This window comes from Grampus griseus, assembly GCF_964374135.1.
Source record: "Grampus griseus genome assembly, chromosome: X".
Taxonomy (NCBI): domain Eukaryota; kingdom Metazoa; phylum Chordata; class Mammalia; order Artiodactyla; family Delphinidae; genus Grampus; species Grampus griseus.
In genome coordinates, this window is record NC_138999.1 from 75,121,969 (window position 1) to 75,141,181 (window position 19,213).

General features: G+C 35.8%; 1 protein-coding gene across 3 annotated transcripts in view; it reads left to right on the top strand.

The window, feature by feature from the left end:
* KLHL4 (kelch like family member 4) overlaps positions 1-19,005 on the top strand; it is a gene marked incomplete at its 5' end in the record, with an annotated part of 112,999 nt that extends 93,994 nt beyond the window's left edge. For all 3 annotated transcript variants that reach the window (XM_082681278.1, XM_082681279.1, XM_082681280.1), the window contains 2 exons: positions 17,243-17,414; positions 18,890-19,005. In XM_082681278.1, coding sequence (XP_082537404.1) covers positions 17,243-17,414; positions 18,890-18,949 — 232 coding nt within the window. In that variant the 3' untranslated portion in view covers positions 18,950-19,005. The remainder of the gene's footprint in view (positions 1-17,242; positions 17,415-18,889) is intronic.
* Positions 19,006-19,213: the final 208 nt, after the last annotated feature.

Genomic DNA, 19,213 nt, shown 5'->3' on the forward strand with positions numbered 1-19,213 from the left:
CCCACCCATTCAGGTGGTCACAAAGTGCTGAGCTGATCTCCCTGTGCTATGTGGCTGTTTCCCACTAGCTATCTATTTTAGGTTTGGTAGTGTATATATGTCCATACCACTCTCTCACTTTGTCACAGCTTACCCTTCCCCCTCCCCATATCATCAAGTCCATTCTCTAGTAGGTCTGTGACTTTATTCCCATCTTACCCCTAGGTTCTACGTGACATATTTTTTCTTACATTCCATATATATGTGTTAGCATATGGTATCTGTCTTTCTCTTTCTGACTTACTTCACACTGTATAACAGACTATAGGTCCATCCAACTCACTACAAATAACTCAATTTCATTTCTTTTTATGGCTCAGTAATATTCCATTGTATATATGTGCCACATCTTCATTATCCATTCATCCAATGATGGACACTTATGTTGTTTCCATCTCCTGTCTATTGTAAATAGAGCTGCAATGAAAATTTTGGTACATAACTGTTTATGAATTATGGTTTTCTTAGGGTATATGCCCAGTAATGGGATTGCTTGGTTATATAGTAGTTCTATTTGTAGTTTTTTAAGGAACCTCCATACTGTTCTCCATAGTGGCTGTATCAATTCATATTCCCACCAGCATTGCAAGAGTGTTCCCTTTTCTCCACACCCTCTCCAGCATTTATTGTTTCTAGATTTTTTGATGATGGCCATTCTGAATGGTGTGAGGTGATATCTCTTTGTAGTTTTACTTGCATTTCTCTAATGATTAATTATGTTGAGCATTCTTTCATGTGTTTGTTGACAGTCTGTATATCTTCTTTGGAAAAATGTCTATTTAACTCTTCTGTCCATTTTTGGATTAGGTTGTTTGTTTTTTTGTTATTGAGCTGCATGAGATGCTTGTTAATTTTGGAGATTAATCCTCTGCCAGTTGCTTCATTTGGAAATATTTTCTCCCATTCTGAGGGTTGTGTTTTGGTCTTGTTTATCGTTTTCTTTGCTGTGCAAAAGCTTTGAGGTTTCATTAGGTCCCATTTGTTTATTTTTGGTTTATTTCCATTTCTCTAGGAGGTGAGTCAAAAAGGATCTTGCTGTGATTTATGATATAGTGTGTTCTGCCTATGTTTCCTCTAAGAGTTTGATAGTTTCTGGCCTCACATTTAGGTCTTTAATCCATTTTGAACTTATTTTTGTGTATGGTGTTAGGGAGTGTTCTAATCTCATAGTTTTACATGTATCTGTCCAGTTTTCCCAGTACCACTTATTGAAGAGGCTGTCCTTTCTCCACTGTACATTCCTGCCTCCTTTATCAAAGATAAGGTGATCATATGTGCATGGGATTATCTCTGGGCTTTCTCTCCTGTTCCATTGATCTATCTTTCTGTTTTCGTGCCAGTACCATACTGTCTTGATTACTGTAGCTTTGTAGTGTTATCTGAAGTCAGGGAGCCTGATTCCTCCAGCTCTGTTTTTCTTTCTCAAGATTGCTTTGACTATTCGGGATCTTTTGTGTTTCCATACAAATTTTAAATTTTTTTGTTCTAGTTCTATGAAAAATGCCAGTGGTTGTTTGGTAGGGATTGCCTTGACTCTGTAAATTGCTTTGGGTAGTAGAGTCATTTTCACAATATTGATTCTTCCAATCCAAGAACATGGTATACCTCTCCACTTATTTGTATCACCTTTAAATTCTTTCATCAGTGTCTTATAATTTTCTGCATACAGGTCTTTTGTCTCCTTAGGAAGGTTTATTCCTAGATATTTTATTCGTGTTTTTGCAATGGTAAATGGGAGTGTTTTCTTGATTTCACTTTCAGATTTTTCATCATTAGTGTGTAGAAATGTCAGAGATTTCTGTTCATTAATTTTGTCTCATGCTACTTTACCAAATTCATTGATTAGCTCTAGGAGTTTTCTGGTAGCATCTTTAGGATTCTTTGTGAATATTATTATGTCATCTGCAAACATTGACAGCATTACTTCTTCCTTTCTGATTTGGATTCCTTTTATTTCATTGTTTTCTCTGATTGTTGTGGTTAAAACTTCCAAAACTATGTTGAATAAGACTGTTGAGAGTGGGCAACCTTGTCTTGTTCCTGATCTTAGTAGAAATGCTTTCAGTTTTTCACCATTGAGGACGATGTTGGCTGTGGGTTTGTCATATATGGCCATTATTATGTTGAGGAAAATTCCCTCTATGCCTGCTTTCTGCAGGGTTTTTAACATAAATAGGTGTTGAATTTTTCTCAACCTTTCCCTGCATCTATTGAGATGACCATATGGTTTTTCTCCTTCAATTTGTTAATATGGTGTATCACATTCATTGATTTGCATATATTGAAGAATCCTTGCATTCCTGGAATAAACCCCATTTGATCATGGTGTCTGATCCTTTTATTGTGCTGTTGGATTCTGTTTGCTAGTATTTTGGTGAGGATTTTTGCATCTATTTTCATCAGTGATATTGGCCTGTAGTTTTCTTTCTTTGTGACATCCTTGTCTGGTTGTGGTATCAGGGTGATGGTGACCTTGTAGAATGAATTTGGGAGTGTTCCTCCCTCTGCTATATTTTGGAAGAGTTTGAGAAGGATAGGTGTTAACTCTTCTCTAAATGTTTGATAGAATTCACCTGTGAAGCCATCTGGTCCTGGGCTTTTGTTTGTTGGAAGATTTTTAATCACAGTTTTAATTTCAGTGCTTGTGATTGGTCTGTTCATATTTTCTATTTCTTCCTGATTCAGTCTTGGCAGGTTGTGCATTTCTTAGAATTGTCCATTTCTTCCAGATTGTCCATTTTATTGGCATAGAGTTGCTTGTAGTAATCTCTCTTGATCTTTCGTATTTCTGCAGTGTCAGTTGTTACTTCTCCGTTTCCATTTCTAATTTAATTGATTTGATTCTCCTCCCCTTTTTCTTGATGAGTCTGGCTAATGGTTTATCAATTTTGTTTATCTTCTGCAAGAACCAGCTTTTAGTTTTATTGATCTTTGCTATCGTTTCCTTCATTTCCATTTCATTTATTTCTGATCTGATCTTTATGATTTCTTTCCATCTGCTAACTTTGGGTATTTTTGTTCTTCTTTCTCTATTTGCTTTAGATGCAAGGTTAGGTTGTTTATTAGAGATATCTCCTTTTTCATAAAGTAGGTTTGTATTGCTATGAACTTCCCTTTAGAACTGCTTTTGCTGCATCCCATAGGTTTTGGGTCATCATGTCTCCATTGTCATTTGTTTCTAGTTATTTTTTGATTTTCTCTTTGAATTCTTCAGTGATCACTTTGTTAATTTTTTTTTACATCTTTATTGGAGTATAATTGCTTTACAATGGTGTGCTAGTTTCTACTCTATAACCAGGTGAGTCTGTTATACATATACATATGTTCCCATATCTCCTCCTTCTTGTGTCTCCCTCCTTCCCTCCCTCCCTATCCAATACCTCAAGGTGGTCACAAAGCACAGAGCTGATTTCCCTGTGCTATGTGCCTGCTTCCCACTAGCTATCTACCTTACGTTTGGTAGTGTATATATGCCCATGCTTCTCTCTCGCTTTCTCACAGCTCACACTTCTCCCTCCCCATATCCACAAGTCCATTCTCTAGTAGGTCTATGGCTTTATTCCTGTCTTACCCCTAGGTTCTTGATGACATTTTTTTCTCTTAATTTCCATATATATGTGTTAGCATACAATATTTGTCTTTCCCTTTCTGACTTACTTCACTCTGTATGTCAAACTCTAGGTCTATCCACTTCATTACAAATAGCTCAATCTCGTTTCTTTTTATGGCTGAGTAATACTCCATTGTATATATATGTCACATCTTCTTTATCTATTCATCTGATGATGGACACTTAGGTTGTTTCCAGCTCCGGGCTATTGTAAATAGAGCGGCAATGAACATTTTGGTACATGTGTCTATTTGAATTATGGTTTTCTCAGGGTATATGCCCAGTAGTGGGATTGCTGGGTCATATGGTAGTTCTATTTGTAGTTTTTTAAGGAACTTCCATACTGTTCTCCATAGTGGCTGTACCAATTCACATTCCCACCAGCAGTGCAAGAGTGTTATCTTTTCTCCACACCCTCTCCAGCATTTATTGTTTCTAGATTTTTTGATGATGACCATTCTGAATGGTGTGAGGTGATATATCTTTGTAGTTTTATTTGCATTTCTCTAATGATTAATGATGTTGAGCATTCTTTCATGTGTTTGTTGGCAGTCTGTATATCTTCTTTGGAGAAATGTCTATTTAGGTCTTCTTCCTATTTTTGGATTGGGTTGTTTGTTTTTTTGTTATTGAGCTGCATGAGCTGCTTATAAATTTTGGAGATAAATTCTTTGTCAGTTGTTTCATTTGGAAATATTTTCTCCCATTCTGAGGGTTGATTTTCGTCTTGTTTTTCGTTTCCTTTGCTGTGAAAAACTTTTGAAATTTCATTAGGTCCTATTTGTTTATTTTTGTTTTTATTTCCATTTCTCTAGGAGGTGGGTCAAAATGGATCTTGCTGTGATTTATGTCATAGAGTGTTCTTCCTGTGATTTCCTCTAAGAGTTTGATAACTTCTGGCCTTACATTTAGGTCTTTAATCCATTTTGAGCTTATTTTTGTGTATGGTGTTAGGGAGTGATGTAATCCCATACTTTTACATGTACCTGTCCAGTTTTCCCCACACCACTTATTGAAGAGGCTGTTCTTTCTCCACTGTACTTCCCTGCCTCCTTTATCAAAGATAACGTAACCATATGTGCATGGGTTTATCTCTTGGCTTTCTATCCTGTTCCATTGATCTATCTTCCTGTTTTTTTTCCCACACCATACTGTCTTGATTTCTGTAGCTTTGTAATATAGTCTGAAGTCAGTGAGCCTGATTCCTCCAGCTCCGTTTTTCGTTCTCAAGATTGCTTTGGCTATTCGGGGTCTTTTGTGTTTCCATACAAATTGTGAAATTATTTGCTTTATTCTGTGAAAAATGCCAGTGGTAGTTTGATAGCGATTGCTCTGAATCTGTAGATTGCTTTAGGTAGTAAAGTCATTTTCACAATATTGATTGTTCCAATCCAAGTACATGATATATCTCTCGATCTATCTGTATCATCTCTAATTTCTTTCATCAGTGTCTTATAATTTTCTGCATACAGGTCTTTTTTCTCCTTAGGTAGGTTTATTCCTAGATATTTTATTCTTTTTGTTGCAATGGTAAATGGGAGTATTTTCTTCATTTCACTTTCAGATTTCTCATCATTAGTGTATAGGAATGCCAGAGATTTCTGTGCATTAATTTTGTATCCTGCTACTTTACCAAATTCAATGATTAGATCTAGGAGTTTTCTGGTAGCATCTTTAGGATTCTCTATGTATAGGATCATGTCATCTGCAAACTGTGACAACTTTATTTCTTCTTTTCTGATTTGGATTCCTTTTATTTCCTTTTCTTCTCTGATTGCTGTGGCTATAACTTCCAAAACTATGTTGAATAAGAGTGTTGATTGTGGGCAACCTTGTGTTTTTCCTAATCTTAGTGGAAATGGCTTCAGTTTATCACCATTGAGGATGATGTTGGCTGTGGGTTTGTCATATATGGCCTTTATTATGTTGAGGAAAGTTCCCTGTATTCCTACTTTCTGCAGTGTTTTTATCAAAAATGGTGTTGAATTTTGTCGAAAGCTTTCTCTGCATCTATTGTGATGATTATATGTTTTTTCTCCTTCAATTTGTTAATATGGTGTATCACATTGATTGATTTGCACATATTGAAGAATCCTTGCATTCCTGGAGTAAAACCCACTTGATCCTGGTGTATGATCCTTTCAATGTGCTGTTGGACTCTGTTTGCTAGTATTCTTTTCAGGATTTTTGCATCTCTGTTCATCAGTGATATTGGCCTGAAGTTTTCTTTCTTAGTGACATCCTTGTCTGGTTTTGGTATCACGGTGATGGTGGCCTTGTGAAATGAGTTTGGGAGTGTTCCTCCCTCTGCTATATTTAGGAAGTGTTTGGGAAGGATAGGTGTTAGCTCTTCTCTAAGTGTTTGATAGAATTCGGCTGTGAAGCCATCTGGTCCGTGGCTTTAGTTTGTTGGAAGATTTTTAATCACAGTCTCCAATTTCAGCGCTTGTGATTAGTCTGTTCATATTCTCTATTTCTTCCTGGGTTAGTCCTGGCAGGTTGTGCATTTGTAAGAATTCCTCCATTTCTTCCCGGTTGTCGATTTTATTGGCATAGAGTTGCTTGTAGTAATCTCTCATGATCTTTTGTATTTCTGCAGTGTCAGTTGTTACTTCTCCTTTTTCATTTCTAATACTATTGACTTGCATCTTCTCCCTTTTTATCTTGATGAGTCTGGCTAATGGTTTACGAATTTTATTTGTCTTCTCAAAGAACCAGCTTTTAGTTTTATTGATCTTTGCTATTGTTTCCTTCATTTTTTTTCATTTATTTCTGATCTGTTATTTATGCTTTCTTTCCTTCTGCTAACTGTGGGTTTTTTTTGTTCTTCTTTCTCTAATTGCTTTAGGTGCAAGGTTAGGTTGTTTATTTGAGATGTTTCCTGTTTCTTAAGGTAGGATTGTATTTCTATAAACTTCCCTCTTAGAACTGCTTTTGCTGTATCCCATAGGTTTTGGGTCATTATGTCTCCATTGTCATGTTTCTAGGAATTTTTTTGATTTCCTCTTTGATTTCATCAGTGATCACTTCCTTATTAAGTAGTGTATTGTTTAGCTTCCATGTGTTTGTATTTTTTAAGACCTTTTCCTGTAATTGATATCTAGTCTCATTGTGTTGTGATTGGAAAAGAAACTTGATACAATTTCAATTTTCTTAAATTTACCAAGGGTTGATTTATGACCCAATATATGATCTATCCTGGAGAATGTTCCATGAGCACTTGAGAAAAATGTGTATTCTGTTTTTTTTGGATGGAATGTCCTATAAATATTAATTAAGTCCATCTTGTTTAATGTATCATTTAAAGCTTATGTTTCCTTATTTATTTTCATTTTGGATGATCTGTCCATTGTTGGAAGTGGAGTGTTAAAGTCCCCTACTATGAATGTGTTACTGTCAATTTCTACTTTTATGGCTGTTAATATTTGCCTTATGTACTGAGGTACTCCTATGTTGGGTGCATAATTATTTACCATTTTTATGTCTTCCTCTTGGATCGATCTGTTGATCATTATGTAGTGTCCTTCTTTGTCTCTTCTAATAGTCTTTATTTTAACGTCCCTTTTATCTGATATGAGAATTGCTACACTAGCTTTCTTTTGGTTTCCATTTGCATGGAATGTCTTTTTCCATCCCCTTACTTTCAATCTGTATGTGTCTCTAGGTCTGAAGTGGGTCTCTTGTAGACAGCATATATATGGGTCTTGTTGTTGTATCCATTCAGCCAGTCTGTGTCTTTTGGTGGGAGCATTTATTCTATTTACGTTTAAGGTAATTATCAATATGTATGTTCCTCTTCCTATTTTCTTAATTGTTTTGGTTTCATGATTGTAGGTCTTTTCCTTCTCTTGTGTTTCTTTCCTAGAGAAGTTCCTTTAGCTTTTGTTGTACAGCTAGTTTGGTGGTGCTGAACTCTCTCAGCTTTTGCTTGTCTGTATAGGCTTTAATTTCTCCATCAAATCTGAATGAGATCCTTGCTGGTTAGAGTAACCTTGGTTGTAGGTTTTTCTCCTTCATTACTTTAAATATGTCCTTCCAGTCCCTTCTGGGTTCAAGAGTTTCTGCTGAAAGATCAGCTGTTAACTTTATGGGGATTCCCTTGTGTGTTATTTGTTGTTTTCCCCTTGCTGCTTTTAATATGCTTTCTTTTTTTTTAATTTTTGAGTTTGATTAATATGTGCCTTGGCGTATTTCTCCTTGGATTTATCCTGTATGGGACTCTATGTGCTTCCTGGACTTGATTAACTATTTCCTTTCCCATATTAGGAAAGTTTTCATCTATAATCTCTTCAAATATTTTCTCATTTCCTTTGTTTTCCTCTTCTTCTTCTGGGACCCCTATAATTCGAATGCTGCTCTGTTTAATGTTGTCCCAGAGGTCTCTGAGAGTGTCCTCAGTTCTTTTCATTCTTTTTTCTTTATTATGATCTACAGTTTTTATTTTCACTATTTTATCTTCCAAGTCACTTATCCGTTCTTCTGCCTCAGTCAATCTGCTATTGATACAATCTACAGTATTTTTAATTTCATTTCTTGTGTTGTTCATCATTGCTGGTTTCATCTTTAGTTCTTCTAGGTCCTTGTTAAATGTTTCTTGAATTTTCTCTATTCTATTTCCAAGATTTTGGATCATCTTTACTATCATTATTCTGAATTCCTTTTCAGGTAGACTGCCTATTTCCTCTTCATTTGTTAGGTCTGGTGGGTTTTTCTCTTGCTCCTTCATCTGCTGTGAGATTTTCTGTTTCTCATTTTGCTTATCTTACTGTGTGTGGGCTCTCCTTTTTGCAGGCTGCAGGTTCGTAGTTCCTGTTCTTTTTGGTGTCTGTCCCCAGTGGCTAAAGCTGGTTCAGTGGATTATGTAGGCTTCCTGGTGGAGTGGACTAGTGCCTGTGTTCTGGTGGATGAGGCTGGATCTTGTATTTCTGGTGGGCAGTTCCATGTCTGGTGGTGTGTTTTGGGGTGTCTGTGGACTTATTGTGCTTTTAGGCTGCCTCTCTGCTAATGGGTGGGGTTGTGTTCCTTTCTTGCTAGTTGTTTGGCATAGGGTGTCCAGCACTGTAGCTTGCTGGTCATTGAGTGAAGTTGGGTGCTGGTGTTGAGATGGAGATCTCTGGCAGATTTCCACCATTTGATATTATGTGGAGCTGGGAGGTCTCTTGTTGACCAGTGCCCTGAAGATGGCTCTCCCAACTCAGAGGCACAGCACTTATTCCTGGCTGCAGCACCAAGAGCCTTTCATCCACATGGCTCAGAATAAACGGGAGAAAAATTAGAATGAAAGAAAGAAAGAAAGAAAGAAGGAGGATAAAATAAAATAAAGTAAGATATTATTATTATATATATATTATATATATGATATATTATAATGATATAATTTTATATAATAATTATTATAATATATTATATATAATATAATACATTATATTATATATATTATTAGTATATTTTACTAAAATAATAAATAATTATTAAGAAAATTAATTTTTAAGTAAAAAAAAGAAAAAAAGGACAGATAGAACCATAGGACTAAGGGTGATAGCAAAGCTATACAGATAAAATCTCACACAGAAGAATACACATACACACTCACATAAAGAGGAAAAGGGAAAAAAATAATAAATCTTGCTCTCAAAGTCCATCTCCTCAATTTGAGATGATTCATTTTCTATTCAGGTATTCCACAGATGCAGGGTACATGAAGTTGATTGTAGAGCTTTAATCTGCTGCTTCTGAGACTTCTGGGAGAGATTTCCCTTTCTCTTCTTTGTTCTCACAGCTCCCGGAGCTCAGCTTTGGATTTGGTCCTGCATCTGCAGGTTGGTCACTGGAGGGCGTCTGTTCTTCGCGCAGACAGGACGGGGTTAGAGGAGCAGATGTTTTGGTGGCTCTGGCTCACTCAGTCCGGGGGGAGGGAGGGGTGCTGATGTGGGCGAGCCTGCGGCAGCAGAGGCCAGTGTGGTTTTGCACCAGCCTGAATATGCCATGCGTTCTACCGGGGAAGTTGGCCCTGGATCCCGGGACCCTGGCTGTGGTGGGCTGCACAGGCTCCCGGTAGGGGAGGTGTGGATAGTGACATGTGCTTGCACACAGGCTTCATGGTGGCGGCGGCAGCAGCCTTAGCATCTCATGCCTGTCTCTGGGGTCCACGCTGTTTGCCGCGGCTCACTCCCATCTCTCTTGCTCCTTTAAGCAGCACTCTTAATCCTCTCTCCTTGCACACCAGGAAACAAAGAGGGAAGAAAAAGTCTCTTGCCTCTTCGGCAGGTCCAGACATTTCCCCGGACTTCTTCCCGGCTAGCCGTGGTGCACTAATCCCCTGCAGGCTGTGCTCATGCCGCCAACCCCATTCCTCTCCCTGCACTCCAACCGAAGCCCCAGCCTCAGCTCCCAGCCCCCACTCTCCCCGGCGGGTGAGCAGACAAGCCTCTCGCGCTGGTGAGTGCCTGTCGGCACCGATCCTTTGTGCGGGAATCTCTCCGCTTTGCCCTCCGCACCCCTGTTGCTGTGCTCTCCTCCATGGCTCCAAAGCTTCTCCCCTCTGCCACCCAGTCTCAGCCCACGAAGGGGATTCCTAGTGTGTGAAAACCTTTCCTCCTTCACAGCTCCCTCCCACTGGTGCAGGTCCTGTCCCTATCCTTTTGTCTCTGTTTCTTCTTTTTTCTTTTGCCCTACCCAGGTACGTGGGGAGTTTCTTGCCTTTTGGGAGGTCTGAGGTCTTCTGCCAGTGTTCAGTAGGTGTTCTGTAGGAGTTGATCCACGTGTAGATGTATTTCTGGTGTATCTGTGGGGAGGAAGGTGATTGCGTCTTACTCTTCCACCATCTTCCCCCTCTCCTATAGCTCGGTTTTTGACTTGCAATTTTTCTTCCTTTTAAGTGTAAACCTTTACAGTTATTGATTCCCCATGTCATATCATGGCTTTCTTTGCATTCCAGAAGACTCTGTATGAGTCATGTTTTCATTATCACTTGTCTCTAGATGTTTTCTAATTTCCCTTATGATATATTCTTTGACTCATTTGTTAAGTGTATGTACTTTCATTTCCATATATGTGTGGACATATCACTTTTCCTTCTGTTGTTGATTTATAGTTTCATTCCACTGTGAAAAGACTTTGCATGTTTTCAGCCTTTTTAAATGTATTAAGACTTGTTTCATGTCCTAACATATGCTTTATCCTAGATAATGTCCCATGCTTACTTGTGAAAAATATATCTTCTGAGTTTTGGGGGAATAGAAATTTTTATATATGTTTGCTAAGTCCATTTGGTCTATAATGTTGTTCTTCTTTCATGTACTTACTGATCGTCTGTCTGGTTTATTTTATCCATTATTGAAAGTGGGAAGTCAAATCCTCCTACTATTACTGTAGAACTATTTCTTCTTACTCTTCCCCCCTTGTTCTCCTCCCTTTCTTCTTCTTCTTCTTCTCCTTCTTCTTCTTCTTCTTCTTCTTCTTCTTCTTCTTCTTCTTCTTCTTCTTCTTCTTCTTCTTCTTCTTCTTCTTCTTCTTCTTCCTCTTTCCTCCTCCTCCTCCTCCTCCTCCTCCTTCTTCTTCTTCTTCTTCTTCTTCTTCTTCTTCTTCTTCTTCTTCTTCTTCTTCTTCTTCTTCTTCTTCTTCTTCTTCTTCTTCTTCTTCTTCTTCTTCTTCTTCCTCTTTCCTCCTCCTCCTCCTCCTCCTTCTTCTTCTTCTTCTTCTTCTTCTTCTTCTTCTTCTTCTTCTTCTTCTTCTTCTTCTTCTTCTTCTTCTTCTTCTTCTTCTTCTCCTTCTCCTTCTCCTTCTCCTTCTCCTTCTCCTTCTCCTTCTCCTTCTCCTTCTCCTTCTCCTTCTCCTTCTCCTTCTCCTTCTCCTTCTCCTTCTCCTTCTCCTTCTCCTTCTCCTTCTCCTTCTCCTTCTCCTTCTCCTTCTCCTTCTTCTTCTTCTTCTTCTTTTTCCCCCAAAATGCATATATTGACCCACTTGATGTTGTCTCAGAGGTCCCTTAGACTCTGTTGAATTTTCTTCATTCTTTTCATTCAGACATGATAATTTCAAAACACTTGTCTTCAAGTTCACTTATTCTTTCTTCTGCTTGCTTGAGTCTCCAATGGAAAATTCTAGTGAGTTTTTGAATTCAGTCATCTCATTTTTCAGCACCAGAATTTCTATTTTTTCTTCTTTATAATTTATTTCATTTGTTGACCTTCTAATTTTGTTCATTTATCTTTTTCCTGATTTCTTTTAGTTCTTTGCCTGTTTTTCTTTTCACTCTTTGAGAATATATGTCAGTCACTTAAATGTCTTTTTCTTGTAACACAGATGCCTGTGTTTCTACAGGGATGGTTTTGGAGGTTTACTTTGTTCTTTTGAGTGAAATTCATTTTCTTATTTATCTGTATGCTTTGTGGTCTCTTGTTGAAAACTGGCCATTTGAAATAACAGATACCTTTCCCAGTCCTTGCAGATTGACTCCATGCATAGGAAGACTATTGTTATTTAATCACTAATTATGTTCTATATTTGGGATAAGCCCATCTTGAAGGCTTGAGTTCTTCTCAGACCTCTACTGGGTTTGTCTGTTTCCTGGGCCTGTGTGTGTGTATGTGTGTTTGTGTGTGTGTGTGTGTTGATTCTCTGTATACATGGCTGCTTTTAAATGCCTTAACTTCCTTAAGATTCTCAGCCCTGATGCCTTTCAGAACCTTAGCTATTCTATTGGAGTAATCAGTAATCTATTGTAGTACCAATAATCTCTTTTCCCAGTTGTCTATGCAACTGTAATCCCCTAACAGCTTTCATGAACCATGTACAGTACTTCCCATGGCTTTTTCTAGCCTGAAATCTGAGCTGAAACACTTTTGACTGTCTGAGCTCTGAATTAGGTAACACAGAAGATAATCCCTTTGGCAACAACTGAGACAGGTTGAATTGCTGCATATTAGCTCTGCTTTTTTCTCTCTGGTTCAAGGAAAGGAACTGGGGCTGGGCCACTGCTTTATCCAATCCATGCCATGCTTTTCTAGGAGGGGGTGGGGCCAGAGAAAGTAAAAAAAAATTCACAAAATTGCCTACATCTTTTTCTTGACTGAGCAGGTATTTGGCTGCTGTGGATCTTTGACTGATTTCCAGAACAGCTACAAAGTTATTTTCACCAGTCTCTATTTGTTTATTTAATATTTTTGTGACAGAATAAGATCCTAGAGCTTCCTAGTCTACCATCTTGCTGACATCACTCCCTAGTAATGCAGCATTGAAAAAAAAGATAAAAACTACATGAAAATCACCTTGACTTGCCTGTATATTTAAAAGATAAAGCTGAATTTGCTCTGCCCTTTATTTATATCCAGAAGCACAATAGTGAAATTATATGTAATTACAAATGGAAAAGATCTTGAAAATCTAGTATATCCCTATCACCCTACATAAGTGGCAGTTGACACCCTCTATTGTTAAATGACAAATAGTGGCTAAAGGATTTTTTTCATATAACTGGGGTTATTAAAAGTTTGGAAACCAGTCATACTTGACTTTCCATTTCATTAAAAAACTAAAAGTTCACTATTCTACACTCAGTATTATTGATAGAATTAAACATCAAGCCACTATTTTCTACTTTTATTGATACAGAATTTCATCATATGTATAAAAGTTTAAGTATTTACTCTGTGCTGTGTGTGTATAACTGATGGGAATCATGTTTCCCTTTTAGAAAGGCCAAAGGAATGCAACTCAATACTTGTTAAAGTTCACTGTAAGAAGTTGAAAAAGGATAGATTCTACTGAAATTTCAAATTGCTTAGATAATTTATTGATGCCTTCCATAGACCACAAAAAATTACAGACAACACACAGTTCACAAAAGTTTAGGCCCACCTGTCTAATGAATGTATACATACTCTCAAAAAACTGATACTTGTATTCAAAAAAGGTAAGTGTAGCTTTCATTTTAAGAAAGGGTATCTAGGCATTGAATTCTACTCTTATGTTTGTAAAAATATGCATATTTCTATACCTAAGAATAACTGTAGCCACCTCTTTATATGACTCGAGAGTGGAGAAGACTATATCACCTCCTATAAGCTAAACAGACAGCATCAGGAATTATTATATTTGGGAAAACTTGATCAAATATACAAACAAATCCATGTAAAAATAACTATGCTTTCTCAAATTTCCATTAATGCCTAAACTATATTGGAGTGATAAATTCATGAGAAGCAGTGGTCAAAGAGTGATACTGATATAGAGAATTCATGTCGTTCATTACAGAAATATTAAAAGTTGTCTAGAAGATTTTATACAAAATAATGCAATACTATACAAAATTATATCTAGTAAGTAAAAAGTCATGAAGGTTTGTTACTATGAAAATCAAACCTGACTTCACAAAAATTTCATCTGAATTAAAAGTTAAATCATATAAATATATAGACAGAGAGACAGGTAATACTCTCAGCTCTTATAATAGTAATTTTCTTATAATAAATTCAAACTAGTAAGAGATTTTCTTTCTAGCATACTGAAGTCTATGCTTTTTTCTTCTATTTCAGTTTTTGAGACTTTTTATTGTATCGTAGTGGTGTAAATTGTGTTGCATTTACTTGGTTCCTTGTATCAAAATGCATGGGATTAAGAAACTAGGTTTGGTCCAAAAAGAATACATTTCATAAGGAAAAAATCTAAAATACATAAAATATTTTAATTAAATCACCTTCTTCTCTCCCATTATTATGCCAGCATTTTCCTGGCTTTACCAAGAACCCCTGAAATTGGGAAATTCTATCTTAAGACCTGAAAGAGAGATGAATTGGGCTGCGTTTTAGCACTGTAGAGTGATCACCATGAAATTAGCCTTACGATAGCTTAAGTGTCTATACCAATTTAAATAGGCAACTAGGAAAATATAAACTCAGTTCATATTTTTTTGATATAGAAAATTTCATAATACAGACTACAAAATTAAATGCTTACAAACATATCCTAATAATTAAATGTTTAACTTTATTTAATGATATAATTATATTTCCAAATATACTATTTTTAATTTTTAATGGGAAAAAGCACTTTATGCATACCAAAACATGTATAGTATACTAGTTAAAACCACTAGATTTGCAGTCAGACAGCTCTGAGTTCAAATCCCAGATCTGTTATTTACAAGTTATGTGACCTTGACCCTGTTACTTTACATCTCTAAACATCTGTTTCCTCATGTGAAAAATGGGAATAATTTTAGTATCAACTTCATAGGGTACAAAATAATAAAAGTTAATGCACTTAATGCCTTGCCTGGCACATATTATTATTTTGTTTGTATTATTTTTGTAATTAGTATTATTGTTATTACTAACATTATCCCCCTTATTGGCATTTTCCTTGTAAAGATCTTGAGAAAATAACTAGTGCTAAAGTACAGTTTTTGAAAATTATGACTTTCATACAAATATAATAGTAACTTGTCAAAGAATTTTGTGTGATTCATTAATTAATGAGGTAACCCATAAGACGTTAAAATTGCTTCAAAGAATCTTCGAAGAAAAGACATAAAAACAATTAGGAATGCTGAAAAAAATTGGTTATAGATACAAAAGCAGTTAATAACCTATAGGGAATAAAATGTAATATTTGGGTGGGGTCATCATTCGGGGTTAGAAATTAATTCTATCTTTATCAAGCAAAATTTATTTTATTGTTATGTATAGGAATCACAAGAAAACTCAGTTTTCTACAGCTTAACTTCTACACCTATAGAGTTGTAAAATAGCCTTGTCAGTTAGAAAGTCAAAGATGCACACTCTGTAGAATCAGATAATCCTCATTTCCATGTCTTAGCCAATACTCCTGACACTATTTTCTGGTAAAACATTGATGGCCTACCCAGTACCTTAGAAGTCTCATCCAATTAATTAAGATAATCATTTAAATTAAAGGTTTCTAAAATACATAAACTTGTGTTGGCTGAGTCAGGGATTATTATTTTTATAATGTTGATGAGAACATTGAGGCAAAGAAGTCAAGCAAATTGTCTGTAATTACTCTAAGTGGAGGAATAAGTCCATGACTAATTCCCTTTACTTCAGTCTCCTTTTTATTTCCACTAGAATATATATATATATATATATATATATATATATATATATATACTTATATCCAAAGTAAGGAGAAATAGAAAAGCAAAAGAGAAACAAAAGGGGAGAAATGGGGTGCTGTTTTAATTTGAAGGTGAAGTAGTGGCTAACTTTTTCTTTAATAACTGATCCTCTGTGTCTTTACAGATAACAACCAAGGTGCCATGTTTTTTCTTCAGAAGATTCTACATTCCCCAAACCTCTCTAGTTAATAAACCAGTGTCCAGATAATATTAACAGCCAGATTTTTGAGCATTCATTATCATGCACATGCAGAAAAATCCTGGGTTTTGGATGCAAATCTATAAGGGAATCCTTCCGCAAGCCCTGGTTCACAATTCATATATGTGTGTACTGTGTTAGCTGAGCGCAGCATCAATTAACAATAGCAATTGTGTTAAAGATTCAGATTAGCTAAAGCATACAGCTGTGGATTTTCTGGTTCTGCTTTTTAATATAACATCAGAATTTAAGGTGAAACCCAACAGTACATGGTGGATATTGAGGATATCTTAATTATTGTTGATTTCATATATTATTAAAAAATATTACTGGATGTGAGACCAAGTTCAAATGGAAGCTGGGATCAGATAATTTAGATTATGATTAAAGAGAGAGAAACAGAAATAAGATGAGTAATACAATTGTAAGGAAATTAGTAGATGATAATAAATGAAATTTTGTAAAATAAATGTTTTTCATTGGACTTTACAAATAGGCCAATATAAAATTGGAGATAATTTCTACATATAATTATATAAGTTTTTCTTATTGTTCACCCCTTTTAGATATTAGTATTCTATACTGGCTTCAAATTTTAGGAAAGAATTCCTGGAGAAGATTTTAATTAATATTGCTTATTGAATTCTCTTTCATTTTGCTTACAGAATAGGCTTGGGGATAAGGAGTTAACTTCAAGTTAAAATGGAAAAACATCCCAGGGTCCTCTGAAGATAAATAAGAACTCTCATAGAGGGAAAAGAATACAACTGTGGTCTTTGTAACTACAAAGAGTGTTAAAACCAGGGTACTATAGTTTATAAAACAAAAAGGCAATTATATTCAGAATTACTTAACATGTGAGCTCTCATATAAACAAGATCAGGCATCTCAGATATAACTTGGATAAACAAAGAATAAGAAAAACCCATTCCAGCTAGCATACTAAATGACAGAGGAGGCATTTTCCACATAATGTTAAGATGCCAATATGTGAAATTTCCTCATACAGATTCTGAGTACTGATCAAAGAAATGTGTGGTATTTTTAAAAGGAAATTCATTGTCACTATGCTTTGAGTGACATCTGGTGGCTGAAGAGAATTCTGTCATTTAGTTATCCTTAACGTTTATTAGTCAGACTACACTTAGTATGTATAAGGTATTTTTAATTTCTTATATTAGATAAGAGTACATTTTATTAATGTCTATTAATTTTAACACTGTTGAACTTTCTTCTCAATTGTCTTCCTAAACCTCTTAAGGTATGATCCAAAAAATGATTCATGGTCAACTGTGGCACCTCTGAGCGTTCCTCGAGATGCTGTTGCTGTATGTCCCCTTGGAGACAAACTCTATGTAGTTGGAGGATATGATGGACATACTTACTTGAACACTGTTGAGTCATATGATACACAGAAAGATGAATGGAAAGAGGTACTCTCATTTAAAGTATTCAAATTGATATATTTCACGTTTTAATTTAAAAATTAAAATATGTGTTTGGAATTAATCCCATTCTCTTCCTCTCTAGGGCTGAACCAAATTCTTTAATGAAATTTATAGCATGTGCTTTATTTAGCTATAGAGAATTATTAACTGAGCTGTTTTATCATTAGCAGGATCCATCAATACTCATATAAAGTGGAGACAAGACATTCTCTTAACGATGGACTCATTCCTTTTACAGAAAAGTGAATCAGATTCAATAATCCAAGAGCTTTACTCTCTGACCAACTTTCTATGTATGTATTATGACTTGAGAAGCAAAGAATAATGTCCTCACCCACAAATGTCTGCCCTTTCTTATTGGCTGGTGCCCAGGAGGAAAATCTTTCAGTCCCCTCCTTATAGAGGTTCTACAAATTACAACACTCCTAACTACTGATCAGTCATTCAAGGGACTTGGTGCACAGTAAGAGACTGGAATTAAACTCTCTCAAGAGTGCTGGGCATCTAACAGAAGAAATTCTAAGGAAAGTACAAGAAGGGGCACTGAAAGGACATCTTGGTGGTGTTAAAGGAAACTTGATGCTTCTGACAGCTTTGCAGTTATAGCTCTGTATTTATTCCAAAATGCCTAATGGTGTTTTGTTGATTAAATGATGGATTAATAAAATATGAAGTATGATTAACTCTTCACCATTTCCACAAACAAGCAAACCTTGTATTTGGTATCAAACGTCACCTTTCCTTACATTAACTTCATGGTGCTCTGTTTTCTACGTAGTAAGCTGGTTACTGTTCTAAATAAGTTATGTGTAATATACTGACACCTGATAATGGGATTCTAGCTCTTTCCTCCAACAATATGATTCATGAAGACCCTCAGAAATATTCAAGTTCTGCCATGTAGGTAGCTCTTTACAATGGTTAGGACAGCTAGAAATGGAGGAAAATATTTAGAAAACAAGGATGTAGGTCAAATACAAGAATCAAAATATTTGTAATTTACTTTTCAGAAAATTATAGACTAGTAGCTAAGAGACCTAGACTCTATTCCAGGCATTTCACTGTTTCATTGTGTGACCTTGAAAATGGTGAAAGAGAACTAATAGATAATGAGATTATAACTACTATATGCCTAATTATTTTCATTCATTATCTTCCTTAACCCTAACAAAAGCTCATTGAAGAATGAGTATTATTAGCTGTAATTTTTAAAGTGAGAAAATTATCAGAGAGGTGAAATTTACCCAAGATCACCTGTTCTTCAAACTCAGGCCTACTTCATTTTAAAGACTATGCTCTTTCTACATTGGACTATTATTTGGGCTGCATTTTCCCATATCTTTATACAAGATGAAGGTTGGGCCAGAATAGGTAAGGACTTTTTCAACTCTAATATATTATGCTAAATGCAGAGTTCATTCAAACAGCATTTCTTTCCTTGTTTTTGTTTTCTGTGTTAGGAAGTTCCTGTTAACATTGGAAGAGCTGGTGCATGTGTTGTGGTGGTGAAGCTACCATAAAGCTATCTTTATCAAAGGGAAGGAAACTGGATAATTTCAAGAAGTGGAGTAGGAAGAGGAGAGGAAGAAGAAATATGTTCTTTCCTTCAATTAGTAATCAAACATGAAAATTCTTGTGTCATTTTAATATGTAGATATAAATGCTCTCATTTGTGAAGCCAAAGCAAGTTTTCAAACACTAATTACATATAGGTGTTTAGTGTATATGTTGTTGCAGCTAATAATATAAATGAAAATCCAGTAGTCTATGTTTAGTCTCGTCAC